The 27,882-nt window shown below is 44.7% G+C and overlaps 1 protein-coding gene across 2 annotated transcripts in view; it reads left to right on the top strand.

Moving 5' to 3' along the window:
* LOC117676073 (transmembrane protein 132B) overlaps positions 1-27,882 on the top strand; it is a 254,719-nt gene that overhangs the window by 171,257 nt on the left and 55,580 nt on the right. For both annotated transcript variants that reach the window (XM_087880054.1, XM_087880055.1), the window contains exon 4: positions 11,193-11,379. In XM_087880054.1, the coding sequence (XP_087736180.1) occupies positions 11,193-11,379 (187 nt within the window). The remainder of the gene's footprint in view (positions 1-11,192; positions 11,380-27,882) is intronic.

The raw sequence follows: 27,882 nt of genomic DNA, 5'->3' as shown, positions 1-27,882 counted from the left end.
GGAAGGAAGGGGAGAGAAAGATGAATGGAAGGGAGGGAGGGAAGGAAGGAAGGAGAGAGAAAGATGAAGGGAGGGAAGGAAGGAAGGAGAAATAAAGATGAATGGAAAGCAGGGAGGGAAGAAAGGAAGGAAGGGGAGAGAAAGATGAATGGAAGGGAGGGAGGGAAGGAAGGAAGGAGAGAGAAAGATGAAGGGAGGGAAGGAAGGAAGGAGAAATAAAGATGAATGGAAAGCAGGGAGGGAAGAAAGGAAGGAAGGGGCGAGAAAGATGAATGGAAGAGAGAGAGGGATGGAAGTAAGGAAACAAAGAAGGAAACAAAGAAGGAAGGAAGGAAGGAGAGGAAGGCATGCAGGCAAGAGTCCAAGTGACAGTGCAATGCTTTGCATTTAATTCTGAAAAGAGCCTTCCTTACCCCAGTAAGGCACAAATGTAACCCCTATCACTAACTCTTTAAAGCAGCCGTGTCTTTTCCCAGGATCGTCTTGCTGCCTTTTTAAAACCGCCTTTCTGGCATTAAATCCAAAGCCCGACTGCCCTGGTTTTTCATACTTAGCTTGCAAAGAGTCACATCGTGACCTATTCCTTTTCCCGAATGGGGCACTTTTTCCAAACGTGGCTAAGAATGCTTGATACCTGCCAGTCTGCAAAAAGTTGTAGGTGTCAGGTTTCGATGTCGTCTCAAATAAATTGCATTTCCAAACGAATAGTCTTTGATGAAATCTTTCATTTATTAAGCACGACAATCTGTCCCCGATTATGTTGTAGCCAACACTGACTTCCTGACCCCAAACCTTCCCTTTCCGTTCCCCAATTCTCTGCGTCTCATTGGCCATCTTCCAAATCACTCTCCCCATATCTACTACTTCAGCTCCCAGGAATGTCCCCCCTCCCCTCCCATCTCCTAGGGGATATTATCTTCAGGGAAAATAAGTAAGTGAAAAGTCAAACGTCCTCTTGCCAGCTGCCCCCTCTTCTCCTCCTTATGTCAGCACTGGAACGAATGTAGTTTGAAGTGCTGACATCAGGCTGCTGTGGACTGTCCAGAAAAAAATAGTACTACTACGCCCACAGAATTGTCACCAGCAGGCCAAGCTTTGAACGGCACATGGCTTGAATCTATCTGTTTCTTGCTGGATGCCATTTTCTGTTCCTGGCTGCCATTGCAATACCGATAAAGATGCAAACAGGCTCCTCAAAAGCCAGATTAGTAAGTATTCGAAAATGGTACAGGCAGTGGTGGGCTTCAACAATTTTAGCAAGGGGTTCTCTGCCCAATTGCTGGGTGGGAGTGGCCATGGTGGGCGTGGCCTAAGCCTCCTACACCTCGGCGGTGGGAGGGGGGCTTTTTGCCCTCCCCAGGCTCTGGAGGCTTTTCTTGAGCCTCCGTGAGGGTGAAAACGGCCTCCCCAGGCTCCAGAGGCTCTCTGGAGACCAGAAACAGGCCTGTTTCTGGCCTTCCTGAACTTCCAGTAGGCCGGTTTTTCACCCTCCCCAAGCTTCTGTGCACGCCTTGCAATTACCTGCATCCAAAACGGGCTGCATGGGGACTCCTGGGAGGGGCGGCGTGGGGTGGGCGGGGCCACCCAGAAGTGGGATTTGGGGGTTCTCCGAACTGCACAGAATCTTAGCTAGAGGTTCTCCCGAACCCCTGCAAACCTCCAGCAGCCCCACCCCTGGGTACAGGCCAATGCCATCTTTCTTGGGTTTACGCCCATTTTTGGAGGCACTCGATGTGCGCTGTTCTTCCAACTTCCTCCTTAATGCCTTTGCAATGGTTTGCCTTGATGACTCCAAGTTTTGTCAAAAAAAACCTAACAACTCTGCAGAAATTTTCAGAGGGGTGGGGGAGGGCGAAAAGTTACAACCGAACATCCGATTTTACGTCTGGGCTTTGTTTGGGGGAGCTGCTCACTCAAGGCTGCGGGGAAAGCAATAAAGCTAAGTGGCACTTTTTATTATTCCAAACCCCCACCCCCAATCCCACCCCCCTCCACCGAAAGAAATATGTCTAATGAATGTCTTATGTCTGAAACACTGGATAGGATTTATCAAAGGGAGTCAGTAATTACCAAATTGAGAGAATCATGAATCGCTTTTCTAAATTTGAAAAGCACATCAAGAATAGATCAGGAGCAGGCGAAATTAATAGTTACGGACTCATTTCCATAGAAATGGACTTATTAGCAAGCATGCCAGCTGCCTGAAATTATAAGGCCTTATCCTATCGCTTGGAAGGAATAATGGGCACGGGCGCACGTGGAGATTTCGGTTCTTTATCCCCGTCAAAGTTTTGTCTTCTTCTTTTTCTTCTTCTTTTTTTTTTCTCAAAAGGACACTTGGATTCTGCTAAGTTTGCAGAAGAGGGAGGGTGGAGGAGGAGATCCGTGACTAGAAAAAAATGCTTTGCGAGACTTTTTTTTTTTTTTTTGAGTAGATGGAGCATGCTTTTGACCCAACACTCAGAGTAACAGGTTGGGGTTTTTCCCCCCCTGTTTTGGTGGGTGGAGCTTCTGGAAGCCCATTTAGAATAACAGAGTTGGAAGGGACCTTGGAGGTCTTCGAGTCCAGAGGTCTGCAACCTTAAACACTCAAAGAGCCATTTGGACCCATTTCCCACAGAAAAGAAGATCCCTTCCAACCTGTTATTGTGTTATTCTGTTCTGTTATTCTGTTAAGAATTCTTTACTAGCTAGAAAGTATACATTGAAGCTGACAATTTTTCAGGTATTGTGCTGTTCTTGCAAGAGAAATCAAACATTGCATATGAGGTCGAAGTAGAGTTTTCCGAGAAGGCGGCATTAGAGAAAGGAAAAGAAACAGGACCCTGGACAGCTCCAACTGAGTGAGATGTGCCCCTATTATGCTGTAGAACAGGGGTCTCCAACCTTGGCAACTTTAAGACTTGTGGACTCTAACTTCCAGAATTCTGGGAGTTGAAGCCCACAGGTCTTAAAGTTGCCAATGTTGGAGACCCCTGATGTAGAAGGAAGCTGTTGCTCAGTCTTTGGTGTCTCAGTTACCCTACTTGAGGAGTATCCGACTCCAGAAGTTGTCTGTTCTCAAGAGTGTGTGAATTGGCCTTAATGTGATTTGAATCTCGCATCAAGGTTCTGACGATGAACCCAACCAAAGTAAGCACGGCTGAGACGATCCAATCTCTTAATGCAAAACTTTATTGAGTACATCATTTCACTTCCGATGGGGGCAAAACCGGATCTGGCTATTTCCTGCGCAATCCCAGGTTCTCACGCTTAGCATCTTGAGATCTGAAACCTAAGTTCTATCTCCCCCTCCCTTCCCCTCCCCTAGTTTGTTGCCAAGCTGACAATTGATAATACAGGTAGTCGCAACAGAAGAAAAGCGGGCTTGACACCTCGATTCAATTGTTTTAAATGTTGACAATTGAATTGATCATTGAATTGAAATCAGCTTGCTGATTACATCCCGGAAGTTCATTTGATTCAGAGATGAGATTAAATTGAATTGAATCTCCACAGTTCATCTATATACAACCCATCTGTCCTGAAGTTCAATTAGTTTTGTCAGTGGTGAAATCTGAACCAGTTTGCTATCGGTTCGCTGGCCGCTCAATGCACAGTACACGCCAGGGGTGAAATGTAAAATTTGTTACTACCGGTTCTGTGGGCATGGCTTGGTGGTGGTGGGTAATGTGACTGGGTGGGCATAGCCAACATTTTTTAAAATGTTTTTTTAAAAAAACTTTTGAAAGCATTTTTTCTAATGCTTTGAAAAGCCTCTGCCGATCAGGCAACTCAGCTGGGATTGTCAGAGACTTTTCAAAGCATTTTTTTTACCACCTCTTCGGCCAAGAGGTTGCAGAAAAAAATGTTTTGCAAAGCCTCTGATGATCCCAGCTGAGCCGCGCAATCCTCAGAAGCTTTTTTTTTTAACTTTTAAAAGCATTTTTTTCGTCGGAAGAGGTTGTAGAAAAAATGCTTTTAAAAGTAAAAAAAAAAAAGCCTCTGATGATCGTGTGGCTCAGCTGGGCATGGTGGTAGGGGGAGGCACAGGGATTTTTGCTACCGGTTCTCCGAACCACCCACCGTCATCGCTACCGGATCGGGCGATCCAGTCCGAACCGGGAGCATTTCACCCCTGGTACATGCCAAAAGCAGGCTTGGGAAGGTAAGTAGAACAGTTGGGAGGGAGGGGGGGTCAGCTGTGCCGCATGATTTAGCTTCGCTATAAAGCAGGATTTCCTGCCTTCTAGCAAAGCTAAACCTTTTTTTTTAAAAAAAAAAGTTTTTTATTTTTTTAGACAAACAAACATTTAATACATCAATTATCTCTTCCCTGTGACATCTTGGTGTTATCTCCCAAAGTTTCTTTCTTCTTTTGTATATGTGTTATTTCTTCTATCTTGATCCTTGTCCAATCCATTATATCAATTCATTGCTAACATAATATTCTACTCATCACATATTTATGCATACTTATATAATTAATCATTTATATCTTTTCTCCAACTAATGATGATGATGATAATAATAACAATAACAATAACAATAACAATAATAATTTTATTTCTATACCGCCCTTCTCCCGAAGGACTCAGGGTGGTGTACAGCCTATTTAAAAACACAAGACAAAACAGCAATTAAAATTTAAAATAATTAAATAAATTTGGCTCAGATTTAAAACCCCAGAAAATTTAAATACCCCAATTTAAAACTATTCTGTTGATAGCCCGGCCTGGCGGAACAACAGGGTCTTCAGAGCGCAGCGAAACACCCGGAGGTCAGTGATCTTACTTATTTCCGGGGGCAGTTCGTTCCAAAGGGCAGGAGCTCCCACAGAGAAGGCCCTCCCCCTGGGTGTCACCAACCGACATAACTTGGCCGATGGCACCCGGAGGAGACCCTCTCTGTGGGAGCGGACTGGTCGGTGGGAGGCTATTGGTGGTAGACTCAATGCCAAAAGCGCACGGAATGCTGTTCCCTTCCCACCAAAGGTGGTCCCTATTTTTCTACTTGCATTTTTTAATGTGCTCAAAGGTACCCGGGTCCTATGCCATGGAGCGCTTTAAAGGTGGTAACCAATACCTTGAATCGCACCCGGAAGACCACTGGGAGCCAGTGCAGCTCATGCAGGAGGGGTGTCACATGGGCACAACGAGTTGCGCCCATAACCACCCGCGCGGCCGCATTCTGGACCAGTTGGAGCCTCCGAATGCTCTTCAAGGGGAGCCCCATGTAGAGAGCATTACAGTAGTCCAACCGGGAGGTGACAAGGGCATGAGTGACCGTGCGCAAGGCGTCCCGATCCAGAAAGGGCTGCAACTGGCGAATCAGGCGAACCTGATAAAAGCCCCCCCTGGCCACGGCCGTCATATGCTCTTCTAAAGACAACCGCGTGTCCAGGAGGACACCCAGATTGCGAGCCCTCTCCGTGGGGGGCAAAAATTCACCCCCAATAGTCAGCGATGGCACCTGCTGACTATATCGGGGCGCCGGAAGCCACAGCCACTCAGTCTTGGAGGGGTTGAGTCTGAGCCTGTTCCTCCCCATCCAGACCCGCACGGCCTCCAGGCAGCGAGACATCACATCAAGGGCATCGTTGGGGTGGTCTGGGGTGGAGATGTACAGCTGAGTATCATCAGCGTACAGATGACACTTCACCCCAAAACCATGGATGATCTCACCCAGTGGCTTCACATAAATGTTGAACAGGAGGGGCGAGAGGACCAACCCTTGCGGCACTCCCCATGCGAGATGCCTCGAGGTCGACCTCTGTCCCCCTGCCAACATGAACTGCGAGCGGTCGGAAAGGAAGGAGGAGAACCACCGCAAAACGGTGCCCCCTATTCCTAACCCCCTCAATCGCTTCAGCATGATACCATGGTCGATGGTATCAAAAGCCGCTGAGAGGTCTAATAGGACTAGGACAGAGGAACAACCCCTGTCCCGAGCCCTCCAGAGATCATCCACCAACGCGACCAATGCCGTTTCTGTGCTGTACCCCTGCCTGAAGCCCGACTGGTATGGGTCCAGATAGATAGCTTCATCCAGGTGCCGGGGAAGTTGTCGTGCCACCACGCTCTCAACAACCTTCGCCGCAAAACGAAGGTTGGAGACTGGACGATAGTTGGCTAATTCAGCCGGGTCCAGGGAAGGCTTCTTGAGGAGGGGCCTCACTACCGCCTCTTTCAAGGCGGCAGGAAAGGCACCCTCACTCAGAGAAGCAGTTATAATCCCCTGGAGCCAGCCTCATGTAACCTCCCGGGAGGCCAGTACCAACCAGAAGGAACACGGGTCCAATAAACACATGGCGGCACTAATCTTACCCAGAACCCTGTCCACATCCTCGGGAGCCACAGGATCAAACTCCTCCCAGATAACATTCTCAAGACCTGCCCTCGTCTCCTCCCGTGGACTCATCCAATCGGAGTCCAAGCCATCCTGAATCCGAGCGACTTTATCGTGCAGGAATTGCACAAAATCCTTGGCACGACCCTGCAAGGGATCTTCCCGCACTCCCCCCCGAAGAAGGGAGTGGGTCACCCTAAACAGGGCGGCTGGGCGGTTCTCTGCAGATGCGATAAGAGCGGAAAAATGGTTAGATTTTGCCGCTTTTATCACCACTAGGTAGGTCTTGATATAAGACCTCACCTGTGTCCGGTCGGAATCGGATTGACTAGTCCTCCAAATGCTCTCTAGGCATCTTTTCCGACGCTTCATCTCTCTCAGCTCCTCAGAGAACCAAGGAGCCAATTGAGATCGGCATTGGGTCAGAGGCCGCAAATTATGACCACATAATTCCATATTTTAAAATATTCGGAGTCTTCTCTATCTTTAATCGTCGAAGTTAATCTATTCATTTCTGCACAATCTAAAATTTTTTTTATTACTTCTTCTTCCAAAGGTATTTTCTCTGCTTTCCAATTTTGTGCATAGACAATCCTTGCAGCTGTACTATCAAATAAACATTTTCCTTGCTAATTTTTTCAAGGAGGATACCCAATAGGAACAGCTCTGGTTTAAATTCAGTAGGTTGCTGTATCATTTCCTCCAACCAAATTTTAATTTTACTCCAATAATTTTTAGCTTCCAGACATGTCCACCATATATGATAATATGGTCCTGGTAGTTGATGACACTACCGGTTTGTTTTATCACTACCGGTTTGCCTGAACCGGAATGAACTGGTAGCATTTCATCCCTGGGTTCTGTAGACTGGATTGGTTGGCCTTTTCCTTGTTTTTGCTGCTGGACTTTCTCTCTCATATGGCAGATGCTTCATTTGGCCGTTTCATTGACTTAGGGGCAGTTTGGAGAGAAATAACAGGTTCCTGTTCTTTTTTCCTCTGCTCCGGTCAACCAAAGAAGATCATTTTCATCCTTTGTTCCTCTGACATATGCCAGGATGGCTCCGAACACACACTTTCAGCTTTTTGTGGATTGTAATAACATCTTTACTGGCATAAGAAGCTTTTCCCTGTATGCCATTCTTCACCTTCCTTGAACAGCAAAATGAAGGCAATTCTGTTTTCCCCCAATTTTTCCTTCTCTGGGTCACTCTCAAATTCAGGGGTTTTGCTGAGCTCCCAGACAAGCTGGTAATAGGCCTGACTTGAATTGACAGTTAATTACCTACCAAGCCAGAGATGGAAGAAGCCATCATTCTTAATACTCTAGGAAGGACCTGAGTCAAGGGGTGATGGTTAGAGCTAAGGAGCTATTAAAAACAAACTAAGCTGCAAGAGGGAAAGATAGAGAGGGAGGGATGAGGGAAGGGAGGGAGGAACGAAGGAAGAAGAAGAAAGAGAGAAGGAAGGAAAGAGGACATAGAGCACAAGAAGGAAGGAAGAAGAGAGAAAAAATGAAGGAAAGAATGGAGCATGAGGAAGGAAGGAAGGAAGGAAGGAAGGAATGAAGGAAGGAGGAGGGAGAGGAAAAATGAAGGAAAGAATGGAGCGCGAGGAAGGAAGAGAAGGAAGAGGAAAAGAAGGAAAAGAGGGAAATAGAAGAAAGAAGGAAAGAAGGAATGGAGTGGTAGGAAGGAAGGAAGGAAGGAAGGAAGGAAGGAAGGAAGGAAGGAAGGAAGGAACTTTAAGAACTTTTTAGCACTTGTTTTTTATAGCCACAATCTGGAAAACTATTTGTGTGTTATGGTTGGGGGATGTTATGTCCCAGTTCCTGAGCACTTGGGCTAAATGATTTGTCTGCAGAATAGATGGATGGAAGAACTCTCCCCATCTGTTCTTCAGTGGCCAAGGTTTCTCTTCCTAGGCCAGCTCAATCTGTGAAGCACGTCTCTGGTTTAAAACAGAAGGGCAAGGTAGTTATTCTCTAACACAATATCTAATTAGCAGGGAATTGTTCTGAGAGGTGCAAACAGCATTTTCCCCTTTCCTGGCAGCAGGAGGGGGGGAGAGAGAAAGAGAGAGAGGGGGAGAGAGGGAGAGAGAGAAAGAGACAGAAAGAGGGGGAGAGAGGGAGAGGGAGAGAAAGATAGGGAGAGAGAAAGAGAGAGGGGGGAGAGAAGGAGAGAGAGGGGGAGAGAGGGAGAGAGAGAAAGAGAGAGGGGGAGAGGGGGAGAGGGAGAGAAAGAGGGGGAGAGAGAAAGAGGGGGAGAGAGGGAGGGAGAGAGAAAGAGAGGGGGAGAGGGAGAGGGAGAGAAAGAGGGGGAGAGGGAGTGGGAGAGAGAAATGAGAGAGGGGGAGAAGGAGAGAGAGAAAATGAGAGAGGGGGAGAGGGAGGGAGCGGGGAGAGAGAAATGAGAGGGGGAGAGGGAGAGAGGGAGAGAAAGAGGGGGTGAGGGAGCGAGAGAAAGAGAGAGGGGGAGAGGGAGGGAGGGGGAGAGAAATAGAGAGGGAGAGAGAGAAAGAGAGAGGGGGAGAGAGAGAGGGAGAGAAGAGGAGAGAGGGGGGAGAGGGAGAGAGAGAGAAAGAGAGAGGTGGGAGGGAAAGAAAGAGATTAGAACAAAAAGGCTGCACTAATTTCTCTCTCTCTGAACGCTTTTTCTCCTGATCTGGATCGCTTTGTACGCTGTTGGGAACGGCGTGTGATTTCAACTCTCTTCTGTGTCGTGGCTGAGCTTATGGATGTTTCTCTTGAAAAGAAAAAGTAACAGGGGAGCATCCTGAACACCGAGGTGTCTATTTGAAGTGAGGCCTGGGACGGGAGGAGAACTCCTGGAATATTTCATTCTCCAAAATCTGGGAATTCTACATAATGACTCCTTCTGGTTGATGATGTTCTACCAAGTCCGCGTCAACTCATAGATGGACTTTCTCCAGGATAATATGTCTCTTCGGATCTTCTAGTGGAGAACATCTCACCTCTAATTTTCTTTGTTCTAGACCAGGGATGACTAACCTTTTTTTCCTCAGGTGCCAAAAGCAGGGTGCGCGCATGCTATCGCGGGCGGGCGTGCCCACATCCATAATGCAATGCCCCTCCCGCATGTCCCGCCTCTCTGCACATGCTCACGCAAGCCCCGCTCCCCTCCCCCCACGCATGCGCACGCGACCCCTCCTTTTGGCCTCACATCCCAAAACAGGGCTGGGGAGACAAAAAAAGCCTCACCTCCCAAAACAGGGCTGGGCGGGGGGGGGGGGGAAGCCTTGCCTTCCAAAACAGGGCTGGGAGGGGAATCTCCGGAGATCTGGGAAGGCACGGGCAGCAGAAAGTGAGGAGAAAGGTAGCTCCCCCACCCCCCCACGCATGTGCACAGTGGAGCTGAGCTGGGCGACGGCTCGCGTGCCCTCGCGTGCAATTCTCCTAATTGCATTTCTATAACCATCATTTTGGGGAGCTTACGTTTGAATTTTTTTTTTTCCTTTTCTCCACATCATAGTCAATAACAACAACAACAACGTATCAACCATTAGCACCAGTCACTCGTATTTGTGACACATTTTTAAATGTTCAGTTGACCGAGTTTCATGTTTAATGAATAAAAGAGATAATAATAAAATAAATAAATAAATGGGCCTTTTATAAAATTCAATCTCGTGAACCGCGAGATGGGCGGCAGATCAAATTAGATCGACAGACAAACAGACAGATAGATGACAGGTAGATAGACAGATGGTTGATAAATATAAATAGATAGAAAATAGATAGAAGAATGATAGATAGATAGATAGATAGACAGACAGACAGACAGACAGACAGACAGATAGATAGATAGATAGATAGATAGATAGACAGACAGACAGACAGACAGACAGTCAGACAGACAGACAGACAGACAGATGGTTGATAAATATAAATAGGTAGAAAATAGATAGATAGAAGAATGATAGATAGATAGATAGATAGATAGATAGATAGATAGATAGATAGATAGATAGATAGACAGACAGTTGATAAATATAAATAGGTAGAAAATAGATAGAAGAAAGATAGATAGATAGACAGACAGATAGATAGACAGACAGACAGACAGACAGACAGACAGACAGATGGTTGATAGATATAAATAGGTAGAAAATAGATAGGTGAATGATACATAGAGATAGATAGATAGATAGATAGACAGACAGACAGACAGACAGATGGTTGATAAATATAAATAGGTAGAAAATAGATAGATAGGAGAATGATAGATAGATAGATAGATAGATAGATAGATAGATAGATAGATAGACAGACAGACAGACAGACAGACAGACAGACAGACAGGTAGATAGATAGATAGAGATAGATAGATAGACAGACAGACAGACAGATGGTTGATAAATATAAATAGGTAGAAAATAGATAGATAGAAGAATGATAGACAGACAGACAGACAGACAGACAGACAGATGGTTGATAAATATAAATAGGTAGAAAATAGATAGATAGGAGAATGATAGATAGATAGATAGATAGATAGATAGACAGACAAACAGACAGACAGATAGACAGATAGACAGACAGACAGACAAACAGACAGACAGATGGTTGATAAATATAAATAGGTAGAAAATAGATAGATAGATAGATAGATAGATAGATAGATAGATAGATAGACAGACAGACAGACAGACAGATAGATGGTTGATAGATATAAATAGGTAGAAAATAGATAGGTGAATGATAGATAGATAGATAGATAGATAGATAGATAGATAGATAGATAGATAGATAGATAGAAGAAAGAAAGAAAGAAAGAAAGAAAGAGAAACAAGTCCTACCCGAAGTTCCTAATGTCACCTTCTGTTTCTTTTTCTCCCTCCCAGGATCAACATAACTTCTTACGAGATCTTTCAAATGGATTTTGAAATCGACAACAGCAGTGAGTTGGCTGGAGCCCAGCAAATTACCTGGCAGGTCGAGTACCCTCGAGATGTGGCCGCGAGTGAGCTGGTGGTCTCCGAGATCTTTGTCAGCCAATCCGTGTTCCTGGGAATTGTTCCACTTGCGATGGTAAGAGTTTTGTTTTCAATAAAGTTTCCTTGTTAAGTTTCTGCCAATTTCCTTTCTAATGAGGCTACCTAGTTAGGAAATGAAACCAATTGTAAGCTTACAGAGACAGAATCTCAAAAGGGGGAATTTCTTCATGGTTGGATCTCAGTACTATCAGACCCAACTGGCCAGACTAACAACAGCAACAACAACAACAACAACAACAACAACAACAACAACAACAACAACAACAACAACAAAAGTGATATGTTCCAATCTTTGGTCTTCAGGAAAAAACTGGTTGTAAGTCAAATTAGACTCCTGGTCCATTTCATTTGGCACTTTGGACCTAGAGGCAGATTAGAGATCCCCGCAAATGGATCTTCTTGGACAACCAGGAAGATTTATGTGTCAAGGTTCCAATGGATGTCCTAATTAAATCATGAGCCTCGAGCCAAGCTTCAAAAGAAATCCAGTTATTTATTAGGAGCTTCATCTCAGCACATTCCCAAGTGCAGCCAGCTCTGACTCTACGTAATTTATGCCCCAATCATGACCCTGTTTCCCCTCTCCCCCCAGGGTGTGTCATCAATCACATTCTCCAATGGAGCAATTTTCCAGGTTGTAGAGGTCACTCCCCTCGGGGTGCTGTGGGTAACCCTGAGATACAGCCTTGAGAGAGATAAGTCTGGAATGTACATCTGTCTTTGGCTGCCGTGCTGTTTCGTCGGTTCCCCCCCACCCTTGTTTATGGCAACTCGAGAGCAGGGCCAGGGATGCTTTGTGAGTTGACATCATGAGCCTTTCATTCCCTTAACATTGTTCCTAAAGAAACAGAGAACTTCTTTTTTTTTTTGAATCAAGTTTTATTGGTTTTTCCCACCCCACATTCACCTGCATATTTTATGAAGAGAGTATTGGCCATATCATAACTTATACAATTTATCTTATTCAAATACATTTTACTCAGTTACCATTTTTGCCAAAATCTTCTTTTTCCATTTTTATAATCATATCTTAAAAATTTATGCTTATTTGTATAAATAACATCTTTATTCGCCCTCAAATTCTAATTTCTCTGTTTTTACTCATATTTATTTTTTTTATTTTTTAATAATTTATTTTTTATCCAAGTGCATTTACACATGTTCAGGGTTGCCTTTCTACCATTTCAGCTTTTTTATTGTACAGCAATCTTTCTTCTCAATCTCTTCCATCTCTCTCCCTTCTTTCCTTCCTATTTTCTTCTTCCCTCCTCTCCTACTCTTTCTCTACTTCCCCTTCCTTTCTCCCTCTCCTCCTCTCTTTCTCCCTCTCTAACCCTCTCTCCTACTCTTATTTCCCTTCCCTTCCTTCCTCTCCTCTTTCCTTTCTTCCCATCTGAGACAACATTGTTCCTCTAGAGACAGAGAACTTCTTGAAGGTGAGGAACGTCAAAAGGAGGCATTCTTGTGACACAGCACCATTTCCACAATGTCGGGCAGGCGTCCTACAGGCGAATGGATAGATGTTGTGAGAAGCAAGTTGCAGTAGGGTTTCTATTGAAGGATTAAACCAAGCATAATGAAATGAGTTTTATTAGAGATCAGCGTGGAAGTGAGAACCTGGCTTCCCATGACTTTGTAAGCTAGAAAATTGGCACTGTTATCTACACATTTAATTATCTTTCTGGAGAAGCAAGTCCTTTTGGCCGAGTCATCATCCATAATGTAGTCAGTGGGTTCTTTGCTGCTTTGTAGAAGGAGAGAGAAACTGGTTTTTTAAGTGTTCCTGACAGTCTGGATTCCTCACCTCACTTGCTTATTTTATTAAGCCCAATGAAAATGAATTGCCGTTCCATTTTGGGACCATTAGACCTCACATGTTAATCTGCGCACCAGATGTTGAAAGAATCAATTATTAGGGACAGTTGGCTGCCAAGAAAGAGAAGCAATGAAGTTGCCCAGGAACAGAGCAACAGATGTTGCCATCTCAAGCAAGGGTTGGCGTGCCAGCAAATGCTAATTGTCACCCGAACAAATGCAGCCACTTGTATTCCAGAAGAGTCAAGTGCAGAGTTTCCTCAAAGTCTCTTCAACTTGGCATCAGGCTCTTCAAACATCAAGTGGCAGAATAACAGAGTTGGAAGGGACCTTGGAGGTCTTCTCGTCCAACCCCCTGCTCAAGCAGGAGACCCCCATACCATTCCAGACAAATGGTCATTAATCTCTCCTTAAATGCCTCCAGTGATGGAGGCATCTGCAGGTTTTCAACCAGTTAATTGTTCTCACTGTCAAGAAATGTCTCCTTAGTTCTAGGCTGGCCCTTTTCCTTGATCAGTTTGTTTCTTCTTTGTTGGTTTTTTTTTTTTTTTGGTATTTTTTGAAATATATATTTTTATTTATTATATATAAATATTTTAAAAATATTGTCTTGCTTTCTTGTACTTTGGGAAATTGCTTGTCCCCTGCTTCTTTGTGGCAGCTCCTCAAATATTGAAACACTGCTATCATGTCCCCCGTAGTCTTTCTTTTCATTAAACTAGACGTACCCAATTCCTGCAACCGTTCTTCATATGCTTTAGCCTCCAGTCCCCTAATCATCTTTGTTACTTTGGCACTGTTAGAACAGTTCAGGGTGTGAAGATGGGTTGTTTCTGGTCCATATACTGTGTTTCCCTGAAAATAAGACTGGGTCTTATATTAATTTTTGCTCCAAAAGACTCATTAGGGCTTATTTTCTGGTTAGGTCTTATTTTGGGGGAAATACGGTACTAAAGGCATCCATCTGGCTGACCATCTTAACTGGGGCTTATTTTGGGAGGTAAGGCTTATATTACGAGCATCCTGAAAAATCATGCTAGGGCTTATTTTCCAGTTGGGTTTTATTTTTGGGGAAACAGGGTAGTTCAAACAAAACCTTGAGTTGTTGGTGCAGAGAATTTAACCTGGGACCTGCTGCCTACAAAGTGAGAGATCGAATCACTGAGCTAAAACATTGTTCCATCTAGTTGGCTGTTCTCCAACTTTCCAGCTGGCATTTGAAAAGTCTTCCGTTCAAAAACTTCCATCAAGCTTTGTGTCAGAGGCCAGAAGGAACCAAGTTGATACAAAAGAAATAAATAAATTCCAGAAATTAGAGATAAGTAATACTTGTTGAAAGATCGTAGCAACCCGATGCCTGAAATTTCAGCTCCTGTTGTGTGTTGCAATGGAGAATCTCCACTGAGCAATAATATTGTGTTGTTTGGCTGCCTCTTTTGAGCTGGCCAGTCTGCCTCCATCTCTCCTTTGTTTTTGAAACTGTCAGATCTCCCATCCTGCTGTTTTTCCGCCACCTGTTTGAGAAATTAACTCTCACATCGGCGGTTGGGCTGAATCCTGACAGAAATAGCTCGACCGCAGAATAACAGAGACAGAGTTGGCCAGCCAAGAGTTTGCAGCTCAATGGGCTGCCTCCTGCCGGATACTTACATGCCATTATTAACACACTAAGCACTTTCCCAATCTTCTTAGCGTGGGGCCCACATATGATCAGTTCCCAAGGAGTTGCAATATCCCAGCCTAGCAATTATCCCATAGACTGCAAAGGGCAATTTTGTGCTCGACGTTTCAGCGCAGCCAATAAGATTTCTTGACTTATTTTTAGAAGTCATGTTGACAGTCAGCCTCAGTCAGCGTAAAATCCATGGTTTCAGGACCGAGGAATGAGACAAAGCTGTACTTCTGCCCAAAGTGGGACGAGCAGACACACCTGTGTTTATGTTCTGACCTAGACTTCCCAAGAGCCTGAAGCAGACTCCTCGTCCCGAAAAAAACCCCTTTGTATTAAGTTACTGTGAATTCCTCTCATTCACATCCAGCAAAGTCTTTCAAGGGAGAATTTACAGTCACAGACTTTATCTGGCTTGGAGAGTGGCCAGGCCGATATCTTCAAAACTTGGCAAGGTGTCACAAACCAATTAAGCAAATTAATTGTCTCCTGCAAACTCCCCTCCTCTTTCGCTCCTCTTTATTCCCTATGGGAGGGGCCATCCACCGTCCACCTGTGGCTTTACTCCTGAGTCAACCCTTGTTCCTTAGCTGTTCCCTTCTCCTGGCAACTCTGTGCATGCGCACGTTGGGAACAGGCTCCAGCTGTTCTTCTGCCCCACTGATGTCTGACTCCGAAGGCAGCTGATAACTGTCAGAGGGCCCTGGCCCCGTCTCTGCCTCCAACGCAGAGCACTCGTCAGAGCCTTCCCCAGACTCCCCAACCTCCTCACTGTCTGAGTCTGCCAGCAGCACTGCTGGCGGGCCACAACAGTTTAAGGTGTTCCTGGCAAGTGTGTCATGCACACTCACAAAGCACCGTTTGCACTCCAGGTCTGGATTTCTACATGCATGTTGCATGTTGGTCTCGCTGGATGCATCTAACATCCATGATTGCTGTTGGAGATTTTTCTGTCTGGCTTCTGACAAGGAAAGTTGAGGGGAGAAGCTTTACGCATGCACAATTCACTTAAAATCATAAAGTCGTAAAATCAGGCAATGCCTGTTTTGCTTAGGGAAATTGGGGGAATTCTTGTCCTTGTGGTCGTATGTCGAAGCCGACCCGTCCTCCATAAATCTTTTCATCCCTGTCTTTGCAAAACCCTGTTTTCCCCCTGCAAAAACGCGCTCTTCCTTTTGAGTAATGGTGGGCTAATATTGTGAATCACTTCGAACCGTGGATGGTCTTATGTACTCCAGTAAGGTTTCTTTTTAAATGGGAAATTGAATAATGGTATTTCTGCCCCTCTCCCTCCACTCCATTCTCAGCTGCCCAAAGGCTGAACTGCTGACAAGAACAACCAGGAAAAATGGCCCTTAAAAGAAGCTGCCTTCGATAACTCAAGCTTTGAAAGGGGGGAAAAAAGAATTTGCTGAGTACATCAATTTCGGCATATTTGGGCAGAAGTAGCCAAAATGCTTCCAGGTATCGCTGTTCAGGGGGTAACGCAACCCCTGGAGGATATTTTTCACTGATGATATATAGGCAGAGTGAGTATGAAAACGGGTTAGTAGCTCTGGCCGGCTTTGGCCCAAAAAAAGCTGAGAAATTTCTACTGCTCGGGGAAAAGTTGTTTTCATTTCTGCCAATGTTCCTAATCCCAGCATTTTTTTTCTCTCTCTTTCTTTCTTTGTTTTATTCAGTTTTTTTTTTAAAAAAATTGATTTATATGCTGCCCTTCTCCGGAGACTCAGGGTGGCTTACAGTGTGTTAAGCAATAGCCTTCATCCGTTTTGTATATTTATACAAAGTCAGCTTATTGCCCCCACAAACTGGGTCCTCATTTTACCTACCTTAGAAAGGATGGAAGGCTGAGTCAACCTTGAGCCTGGTGAGATTCGAACTTGCACTAATTGCAGGCAGCTGGTCTTAATAACCAGCTTAATAACAGGGTGCCTTAGACCACTGTACTACCAAGGCTCTTTATTCAAAATGGTATAATTTTGCATCTTTTTCATATCTTGTCCATATTTGCATATGCGTATACCACTCCATCTCAGTCCCTTATTCTACCAATTCTTGCTTCCCTTCAATTCCCCCTTGTCTGTTAATAAATCTTCGTATCTAACAATATTTCTAAAATTGATGATATTTGGGTGCATTAGTGCTTCCATTGTTGATAACCGTATCGCTATTTTCAAATAATATTTATCTCTAACTTTCTCCCACACCACTAACAATGCATTTCTTATATAATGTCTACTTCTACTATGGTAGAAGTAAGATGCATATGTACTTTCATAGACATTGTATAGGTTTATTCAAAATGGGAGAAAGGATGATTTAGGCATGTTCATAGCTTATCGCTGGCCCCATTGGAGAACAATGGGGAAAAGAGCCTTGGTGGCGCAGCAGACTAAAGCACTGTTAAGTAGCAGCAGCTGCCTGCAATTACTGCAAGTTCAAATCTCACCAGGCTCAAGGTTGACTCAGCCTTCCATCCTTCCGAGGTAGGTAAAATGAGGACCCGGTTTGTGGGGGCAATAAGTTGACTTTGTATAAAAAAGAACACTGCGTAGGGGGCTCCAAAAAGCCCTACTAAGCATGTATATACAAAAGTATGAAAGCTATTGCTTAACGCATTGTAAGCCACCCTGAGTCTCTGGAAAAGGGTGGCATATAAATCGAACCAATAAATAAATAAATAAACAACAGGAATATGGGAATATGTCTCCTTTTTCAAAGATTCTTTCCAAGACTTCTTTCTAAGAGTCCAAACCCTGTTCCTTTGTAACACTGATGATGTTACCTAATTGGGGTGTGAAACGTCTGCAGAAAACAGCCAAGTTCAGACAGCACCAAAGATTCCACAGTCCTTCTCCTTCTCCTTCTCTTTCTCCTTCATCCTTTCCTCCTCCTGAAACTCAACTCCCTTTTAGCACTGATTTTGTTCCCTAGTTGGGTCATGAAACATCTACAAGAAAATAACCAAGGATCCCACAGGCTACCTCCTTCTCCTCTTCCTCCTCTCCTTCTTCATCTCTTCCAAGTATCTCACAGGCCTCCTCCTCTTCCTCCTCCTCTCTGCCAACCCCACTCCTCTCTATCACTGATAATATCCCCTAGTTGGGTCATGAAATGTCCAATGTCAGGCCTGGAAGCCATCTTTTGCATTGGGCCTTCAGGCCTGTCACATTTAGTGTTGTGGGAAACTGGGAGGGGGGATTATGGAGCATGGGTGATATGTAGCCATAATAACATTCCTTTCTCAGGGAGTCAAGGACATCTTGCCCTGCACCTGAGAGGTTGGAACTGGGAGGCATCTCCAGTTGGGACAATGCATTGATTGGATCATGTGATGGACATGTGGATGCTGGGTAGGGACTTGGACTTTCCTTTGGGTGGGGAAAACTTGGAAGCTTTCAGATTCGGGTTTTCCCAGATGTGCCAATATGACATCTCTAATAAAATGGAACTTTGAGGAACTTCAAGCCTCAGAGCCTTCTTTCGTTGGGGGTGTTACTTGGAACCCTGACAACCAAGCTCAGAGAGCACCAAAGACCCCACAGTTCAACACAGAGCTACAAATATTCTCTTCTATCAGTCTTTCCAAGCCTGTTTATCAAGGCTCTCTCTCTCTTTTTCTCTCTCTCTCTGAAGCATTGCCCCACCCTCAATTCTCTCTCTCTCTCGAGGCACCAGCCCAGATTCTCATTTGATGCGCTGTCTAGCCTCAGATCGGTGAGTTCATCGTATCTAATTTCCCCCGGGCCCATCCTTACCCAACCGGTCGGGAAAAGTTTATCTTGCTTTCGGTCCTCTTAATGACTTTGTGCGACTTTGCATCTGATTGGGTTGGTCAGCCCATAAACCGAATACGATTACGGGGCTCCATCGGGGCCTCTGAGGGGAGCCGCGAACCAAATGAGGTCGTGATGCAAACCCCACAACTCCTCTACTCGCCTGTGTAAATCCTCGTTTTGAGCCAATTTTGGCTGGCTGACCTTCTTACGGAGAGCTGTCCTTTCGACTGGCTAAGCTACCCTTTGTTCTAGTGCTACCTCGGCCTGAAAATTATTTCTGTTATATTAGAGACGCTCCAGTCCCTTAATAAAACAAAATGAGCAGTCAAAAGGAAAAAAAAAAAAAAGGGGGGGGAGAGAAAAACCTCATTTAAGTGCCCAAACTTTAGCTCTTCTCCTCCCCCCCCCACACCCCATCAAGTATTTGCACTTCTTAACAGTTTGCTGAGAGTTTGGCTGGTGCTGTGTTGATCATATTTCTCCCTACGCAATTTTTGGACAGTTGCTTTTAGTTTTATTGCCAATTAGCTTGGCATTCCACGTCTGTGGCTCAGCTACAAAGGGCAGGAATCTGAACCCGAGGTCTCGTCAAAAGGGTATTATTTGTAAACCGGCAGAGAAATTGCAGATATTACGACATTGTGGTGTATTAAATCTGGTTGGAAAATAACAGACCAGACTGTAAAAATGACAATTCTGTCTTATCTGCGACAGTGTGTAAACCTTATTAGCAAGGGCTAATTGTCTCCCTCTGCATTTCAGAATTAAAGGATCAAAAGAGCCGTTTCTCCATTATTACATTTTTTGAATGCACCGCACTCGCGTAAAACAAAAGCTACGTATATGGGGAAATGCCCATATTGATTTGTGCAGAGATTTTTATAGGAAGCGTTAGAGAGCCTCTGATACGGATTCATATAAACTGTAATAGCTATTCATTTAAACCAGCCCGTACTAATAAAAGAGAATATTTGTAGCTCAGGGTTGAAATGAGGGGTTCTTTGGTGTTGTCTGAATTTTGTCTGGCTGTTTCCTTGCAGGTGTTTCATGACCCAACTAGGTAACTTCATCAGTGCTAGAAGGGAGTGGGGTTTGTGGAGAGGAAGGAGAGGAGGAGGAGGAAAAGGAGAAGGAGAAGGAGAAAGAAGAGGAGGGAAAGGACTGTGGGGTCCTTGGTGCTCTCTGAGCTTGCTCGTTTTCTTGCAGGCGTTTCATGACTAGAGAACTAGAGAATTAGAACTAGAGAACATCATCAGTGCTAGAAGGGAGCAGGGATATGTCAGGATAATGAAGATTTAAAGCTGACCAGCCGCTTTAAGGCTGTGGACTAGGATGATGGACTGAGGATGAGTCAGCAGGGTTATTGCTGCTTTAAGAAGCTGTCTATATAAGGGAGGCCATGAGAGGGCATCTCTCTCTCTCCTCGTGTATCACTCATTGTGTTCTGTCTGCATTGTAGATCTCCGTGTAGAGTTGAAGATTGCTTGCTTGCCTGGTATGTGCCTACCACGTGTCTGTCTGTATGTTGTGGCTCCGTTACCTGAGCCTGTGTCATCGGCAGGAGAGGACTTCGAGAGTGAAGGAGAGGAGTTGGCAAGGCCTCCCTCTTCAGGACCCTCCTCTCTGGCAATGCCTTCGGTGTCCGCCGAAGGGCAAGAGATAGGGCCGGGGCCAAGCACATCCACGCAGCCACAGGTGGACAGTGATGAGAGTAATGAGTCTTGGCTGGACCCACGCCAGCGTCACAGGGATAAGCGTGCGCAACAGAAGAAAGGGCGTGCCCGAGATTAGGCTGAGTCACTGGACCACACCCCACAGGGTATAAAAGGGAGCATGGTGGTCAATCAAGCCTTGTGATGAACAAAGCTGAAAGCTTCCACGCCATTCTGCATTGCCGGACTTTTGCTTTAAGACTGGATTATCTTTGGACTTGATTGTAATTATTGAGCTGCTTTCCTTTGATGTATCAGAAGTGGGGAGAAGTTATCTCTCCTCTTTGTAAATAATAAACTCTTGGCAGGCAGCCACTAGGTTGTTGCCAAGTTCCGTTATCATAAGGAAAAGGATTTTGCCGGCTGGTTTGGTCTTTAACTCCTGAACATCTGTTGGTGTATGTGCGTGGGGTTGGGGACAGAACACTGTATATAGAAATCTTGTATATAAATCACTGTTTGTAATGACAAAACCTCTCTGTCCTGTATTTTGCTCCTGGGTTGTCTCAAAATAGTAGTCACGCTGTAAACACTCTGACAAGATAAATCTGATAGCACTGATGATATCCCCTAGCTGGGTAACAAAACCTCTGCAAGAAAACCACCAAGCTCAGAAAATATCAAGAACCCCACAGTTCCCTCCTCCTCTCCGTAAACTCCATATAAAAGACTAAGATAAACAAGAACAAGTATATTAGGCAAAGAGAGGTTATTAAGAAGGAAACCAACTCAATAATTCCACGGTCCCTCAAGGTACCCAGGTCTAATGGTACAACCAAGTTTTAAGAGACTTTGAGAAGGTCAAAAGTGAAGTAACCAGCCTTACTTCAGGGGTAAGGATGTTCTACAAAGTGGGGGTCACAGCACAGAAGACCCATCAATTGAGGCCCCCAAATATAGCTCTTATACCACTTTATAATGCCTTGGTAAGGCCACACTTGGAATCCTGCATCCAGTTTTGGTCACCACGATGTAAAAAAGATGTGGAGACTCTAGAAAAAGTGCAGAGAAGAGCAACAAAGATGATTAGGGGATTGGAGGCTGAAACATATGAAGAACGGTTGCAGGAACTGGGTACGTCTAGTTTGATGAAGAGAAGGACCAGGGGAAACATGAGAACAGTGTTCCAATATCTCAGGGGTTGCCACAAAGAAGAGGGAGTCGAGCTATTCTCCAAAGTACCTGACGGCAGGACAAGAAGCAATGGATGGAAACTAATCAATGAGATATCCAGACCAGAAATAAAGAGAAATTTCCTGACAGTGAGAACAATTAATCAGTGGAACAACTTGCCTCCAGAAGTTGTGAATGCTCCACACTGGAAGTTTTTAAGAAGATGTTGGATAACCATTTGTCTGAAATGGTGTAGGGTTTCCTTTCTAAACGGGTTGGACTAGAAAACATCCAAGGTCCCTTCCAACTCTTCTATTCTATTCTATTCTATTCTATTCTATTCTATTCTATTCTATTCTATTCTATTCTATTCTATTCTATTCTATTCTATTCCATTCCATTCCATTCTATTCTATTCTATTCCATTCCATTCCATTCCATTCCATTCCATTCCATATTTTCTATTCTATTCTATTCTGTTCTGTTCTGTTCTGTTCTGTTCTGTTCTGTTCTGTTCTGTTCTACTCTAGAACCCTCAGCAAGTCCTTTCTGCTGGATCTAGGGGGACAGGTCGACGTCATCAAGGAGACATGGTCAAATAATAATCATTATAATAATTATTATAATAATAGTCAAATCACTCCTGTCATGTAGGGCTTTAATTCAAAACCAGCACCTTGAACTGCATCTGGAAACAAACTGGTTTGTTCCCAATGCATTCACAAAAGACTTGGGGATGGGGATGGATCCAGATGTGGAGCAGCAGTTGGGCATATGGGAAAATATCAGGGGTCGGGATTCATGCTAGTCTCAAGGAAAGAAGATTTACATCCTCCAAATATATAGTTTGGAACCATTCCCCATATATATATTTTTTTTGGTACATGCCAAAATTTCAGAACAGTCACCTTCGAAATCATTAAGATGCCAAATACAATTATCTTAAAACTATCAGAGCAGCTGTTCGAACATATTGGTCCAGTTGAGAGCTTTCCCCATCCAGGGTTTTCAAACAGCTGCCCAAGGTTAATGTCTCTAATGCCTTATTCATTTATCAATTTTTTTGAGGTGTGTGTGTGCGTGTCTAGGGGAGGTGTAGATTTTGTTCTTTTAAAGCATCCTATCCCTCATATGGGGGATGCAGTGGCTCAGTGGCTAAGACACTGAGCTTGTCAATCGAAAGGTCAGCAGTTCGGCGGTTCGAATCCCTAGTGCCGCGTAATGGGGTGAGCTCCTGTGACTTGTCCCAGCTTCTGCCAACCTAGCAGTTTGAAAGCACGTTAAAAAATGCAAGTAGAAAAATAGGGACCACCTTTGGTGGGAAGGGAACAGCATTCCGTGCACCTTTGGCATTGAGTCTACCACCAATAGCCTCCCACCGACCAGTACGCTCCCATAGAGAGGGGCTCCTCCGGGTGCCGTCGGCCAAACAATGTCGACTGGCGACCCCCAGGGGGAGAGCCTTCTCTGTGGGGGCACCTACTATCTGGAACGAGCTCCCCCCCGAGATACGGAGGATTCCGGATCTGCGTACCTTCCGTCGCACGCTTAAGACGTTCCTATTCCAGCAAGCCGGCCTGACCTAAACTTTTCCTCTTTTAAATGGGAATTTTAAATTTGGTTTTAAATTATTGGGGTTTTAAATATGGTTCAGCCAAATTTATTTAATTTGTTTTATCTCTATTTTAAATTTTGTATTTATATGTTTTATTTTATGGCTGTTCACCGCCCTGAGTCCTTCGGGAGTAGGGCAGTATACAAATTTAATAAAATGAAATGAAATGAAATGAGTCATGCCGGCCACATGACCACGGAGACGTCTTCAAACAGCGCTGGCTCTTCGGCTTTGAACGGAGATGAGCAGCGCTCCCTAGAGTCAGGAACGACTAGCACATATGTGCGAGGGGAACTTTTACCTTTATCCCCCATATGCTCTTGGCAAGCTCAGAAACTGGTGATAAAATTAACGGAATGAATGCAGAAGTCCTGGAAACCTTTCATAGAATCATAGGGCTGGAAAGGACTTTGGAGGTCTTCTAGTCCAGCCACCCCTGGAAACCTGATTCCATCTGGGACAAAGGGCTATCCAGTCTTTTCTTGAAGACCATCCGTGATGGAGCACCCACAACTCTAGGAGGCAATCTGTCCCATTTGATTAATTGTTCACGCTGTCAAGAAATCCGTTCTTAGCTCCTTTAATACTTCAGCCTAAGGCTTGTTTCTCCAGACTTGTCACCAGTGTTGGGAGTCAAATAATTTAACGACTGGTTCGCTGCCCTAATGACTGCTGGGCGGGCATGGCCAGGGTGTGCGTGGCCAGGATGTGTGACAGGCACCACTTGGTCTCCTGGAAGCAAAAATAGACACGGGGGGGGGGCTGCTGTCCCTCCGTGCCCCATTTTGGGCCTCGTAGGCCTCCCTGCAGCCTCTTGGGAGCAAAAACGGGCCATTGTGGGGCCGCACCGCACCACACCTCGTGCCCCATTTTGGGCCTAGTATGCCTCCCTGCACTTACCTGGGAGCCAAAATGGGGAGCATGGGGAATTGTGGGGGAAAGGGTGCGGGGGAAGGTGCGGGGCAGGGCCAGCTAACAATTTAACAACCGGTTCGCTTGAACCAGCCCGAACCAGCTGAATCCCACCACTGCCTGTCACCGTCTTGACTCTGATTTGGAAGGGATATTTTAATGTTAGGTTTGATGTAGTTATTGGGTCAGTTAGTCTGCGATTTCAAACACGGGCTCGTGAAAAGATCTGTCAGTCCAATTTACCTTTCAGATTTTGGGAGCAAAAGAGACCAAGTTCTCCTGAACTTCCAGGAGTGGGGGAAAAAAAAATACGGACATCAATGCAGTGAATCATTAAGAGGCAAATTAGGGATACAACCTAAGGAACGAAGATAATAGATTTCTGCCTTTGAGCGTCAATCACTCCGTTTTTTCCGGCCGAGTCCAAAGTCATTTCTCCCCTCCCTCCCCCTCCGCCCCACCCTCCGAATCTAATACACGTTCAAAACGTTCACGTCAAACATTAGAGATATGCACACAAAATAGAAATAACAAGTGTCAAGAGACAGGGAGGCTGTGATGGTAAATTGCACGCTGATGAATCTGATGTTAAAAATAGAATTTTGGAAGCCTTTTTAATTCCCCGTGGCCCACTTTACTTGCCGATAAGGAGAAGAGAACTGGTTCAGAAGGTAAACAAAGCTGGCGCTTTAGACCAGACAAAAAGAGCTTCAACGTCTTTGGATTGTTTTTCCAATCGCTGGCCACTCTAAAGTGTGTGTGTGAGTGTGTGAAACCTGCTTGCCATTGTTTTGGTCTGTTATTATTTATTTATTTATTCATTTATTTTGGGAAATTTATTTGGCACATGGTGACTCAAGGCTTCTTACAGGAATATAAAAACCTCCTCTATAAAACAATAACGCTAATAAAAGAGAATAATCGTATAATATTTATTTATTTATTTATTACTAGTTCAATTTATATGCCGCCGTTCTCCGGAAGACTCAGGGCGGCTTACAATGCGTTAAGAAGTCTTGGAAAGGATCTTTGAAAAAGGAGACATATTCCCATATTCCTGTTGTTTATTTATTTATTTATTTATTGGCTCAATTTATATACCACTCTTTTCCGGAGACTCAGGGTGGCTTACAATGCGTTAAGCAATAGCCTTCATACTTTTGTATATATCTGCTTAGTAGGGCTTTTTGGGGCCCCCACAAGCGGTGTTCTTTTTTATACAAAGTCAGCTTATTGCCCCCACAAACCGGGTCCTCATTTTACCTACCTCGGAAGGATGGAAGGCTGAGTCAACCTTGAGCCTGGTGAGATTTGAACTCGCAATAATTGCAGGCAGCTGGCAGCTAAATACTATTTTAACAGTAGTTTAGTCCACTGCGCCACCAGACTCATTAAAATAATATAATAAAATAACCCCCCCGCGCCAGCAACAACACATCACATGAGTCATTTAATGGGCTCCATCCTGCTCTGGCAGAACCAGGTCTTCAGCCTCTTCCGGAAGAGTGCTAGAGTGGGGGGCCATTCTAATCTCTGGGGAAATGATGTTCCAGAGAGAGGGAGCCACCACGGAGAAGGCCCTTCTTCTGGGTCCCACCAGGTGTATCTCCCTAGGGCAGGGGTCGGCAACCTGCAGCTCTGGAGCCGCATGTGGCTCTTTCACCCCTCATCTGCGGCTCCCTGTCACTCAAAATATGTGTCACAACTGCCAATGTGCGACACCCACCGGCACACGATTTATTGAGCTTTTCAACTCCCTGGTAGGCCAACCATGGATAAATCCAAGAAAAGAAAAGTTTCAGAAGAAAACAGAACATTTAATTCAACTACCTATGCCAGTTTTGTGGCCGCTCAAGAAATAGTCAGGCACGGGAAGGGTTTTGTGGCTCCCGGTGTTTTCTTTTCTGTGGGAAATGGGTCCAAATGGCTCTTTGAGTGTTTAAGATTGCAGACCCCTGTCCTAGGAGATGGACTCATAACAATCCCTGCCTCCCCTCTCTGGTGGGTTGGGTAGATATGACCGGCAAGAGACGGTCCCTTAGATAACCTGGTCCCAAGCCATGAAGGGCTTTAAAGGTGACAACCAGCACCTTGAATTGCACCCGGAAGCAAAATCGGCAACCTGTGCAGCTCCCGCAGGTGAGGTGATACATGGGCACATTGAGGTCTGCACAAAATGTGGGCCCTGCATTTTGCACCAACTGGAGCTTCCGGATGCTCTTCAAGGGCAGCCCCATGTTGAGCATGTTGAAATAGTCAAGACGGGAAGCGACTAGGGCACGCGTGACCATGAGTAGGGTATTTGCCGCGGTGCCGTTTTGGCCTGCAACCTCGACTGAAAAAGAGATCGGGAAAAAGTCTTAAATCACCATCTTCCTTATAAATAAATAAAATAATGTCTTTAGTTTGGCTGGTCTTGGTCGCCACGATATGAAAAAGACATTGAGACTCTAGAAAAAATGCAGAGAAGAGCAACAAAGAGGATAAGGGGACTGGAGGCGAAAACATATAAAGAATGGTTGCTAGAATTGGGTATGTCTAGTTTAATGAAAAGAAGGACCAGGGGAGAAATGATAGCAGTGTTCTGATATCTCAGGGGCTGCCCCAAAGAAGAGGGAGTCAAGCTATTCTCCAAAGCACCTGAAGGCAGGACAAGAAGAAATGGGTGGAAAGTAATCAAGGAGAGAAGCAATTTAGAACTAAGGAGAAGTTTTCTGACAGCTAGAACAATTAATCAGTGGAACAACTTGCTTCCAGAAGTTGTGGATGCTCCAACACTGGAAGTTTTTAAGAAGATGTTGGATAACCCTTTGTCTGAAGTGGTGTAGGGTTTCCTGCCTAGGCAGGGGGTTGGATTAGAAGACCTCCAAGACCCCTTCCAACTCTGTTATTCTATTCTACTCTGCTTTATGACTGAAAAAAGTGGCATCTCAGCATCTATAAGAAAAGAGCTACCTGCCCAGTTGGGTACTTCTATAACGCATTTTCACCTGCCCCTCTGAAAGTTGATTCTATATAGCGAAAGAGCTTTTTCTATCGGATTCCATCTCCAAAAGTTTTCGTGAAATTCTCCTTCCTTTCATCCAGCCCTTGGATTCTTGTCTCTTCACCACCACCTCTCGATTCGGCTTTCTCCATTTGAAGCCCGGAGACAATGTTTCGAGCTTTGGTCTGTTCTGAACCTACATGTCATCCCATCAAGGAGGATCTTTTAAGCTGCATCCGATTCCCTGACCAGCGTTTTTGACCTCTCTGCTTTAGATAAACTCTTTAGATCTGGTAACGGAAAAAGGTTCTTCTAACATCTCAATCGCGATAAAGCATTTATGCTGATAGATAAGGAGATCAAACATGTATCGGCCGGGAATAATCTCCTCAAGGGTTGTTATTGAATTCACCTGGTTTTTTTCTAAGGATCTGTATTGGGTTTCGCCCTCGATAGGCCCAGGGTTGAATTTAAACTTCATAAGTAAATCAGATGTTGTTGACATGCCTGCCATTATTGTCTTATTCTCTTGGATTTATTCATGTCTTGTTTCGGGTGATATTAGAGAAAGCACTTCAAACACACAGCCTTCTAAAAGGGTTACATTTTTCCCAAAGACTTTTGGGATTTTATCCTGGGTGAATTCAGCCATCTGTAGTACCCCCAGTAAATGCTGTTAACAGCTTCTACTTAAGAAAGAAGACAGACGATGCCCAAGGAGTGAAGAGTTCTGCCTATTCATATGGACAAGTGCTGTAGCTTCAAGCTTGCTTACAGCAGCTTATGCCATGAGACTTCGGAATAAATATGCCCAGATTGGCATTGCAATCCTATGCTCTTTTTATTTGATAGGTCTCCTTGAAATCCATCAGCATACGATTCCGCTGGGTTACCAACAGAAGAGAATATTGGTAGCTCAGGGTTGAACTGTGA

Source organism: Pantherophis guttatus, chromosome 17 (assembly GCF_059756535.1).
Source record: "Pantherophis guttatus breed Tessera chromosome 17, ASM5975653v1, whole genome shotgun sequence".
Classification (NCBI taxonomy): domain Eukaryota; kingdom Metazoa; phylum Chordata; class Lepidosauria; order Squamata; family Colubridae; genus Pantherophis; species Pantherophis guttatus.
This window is presented reverse-complemented; position numbering and strand designations above follow the sequence as displayed.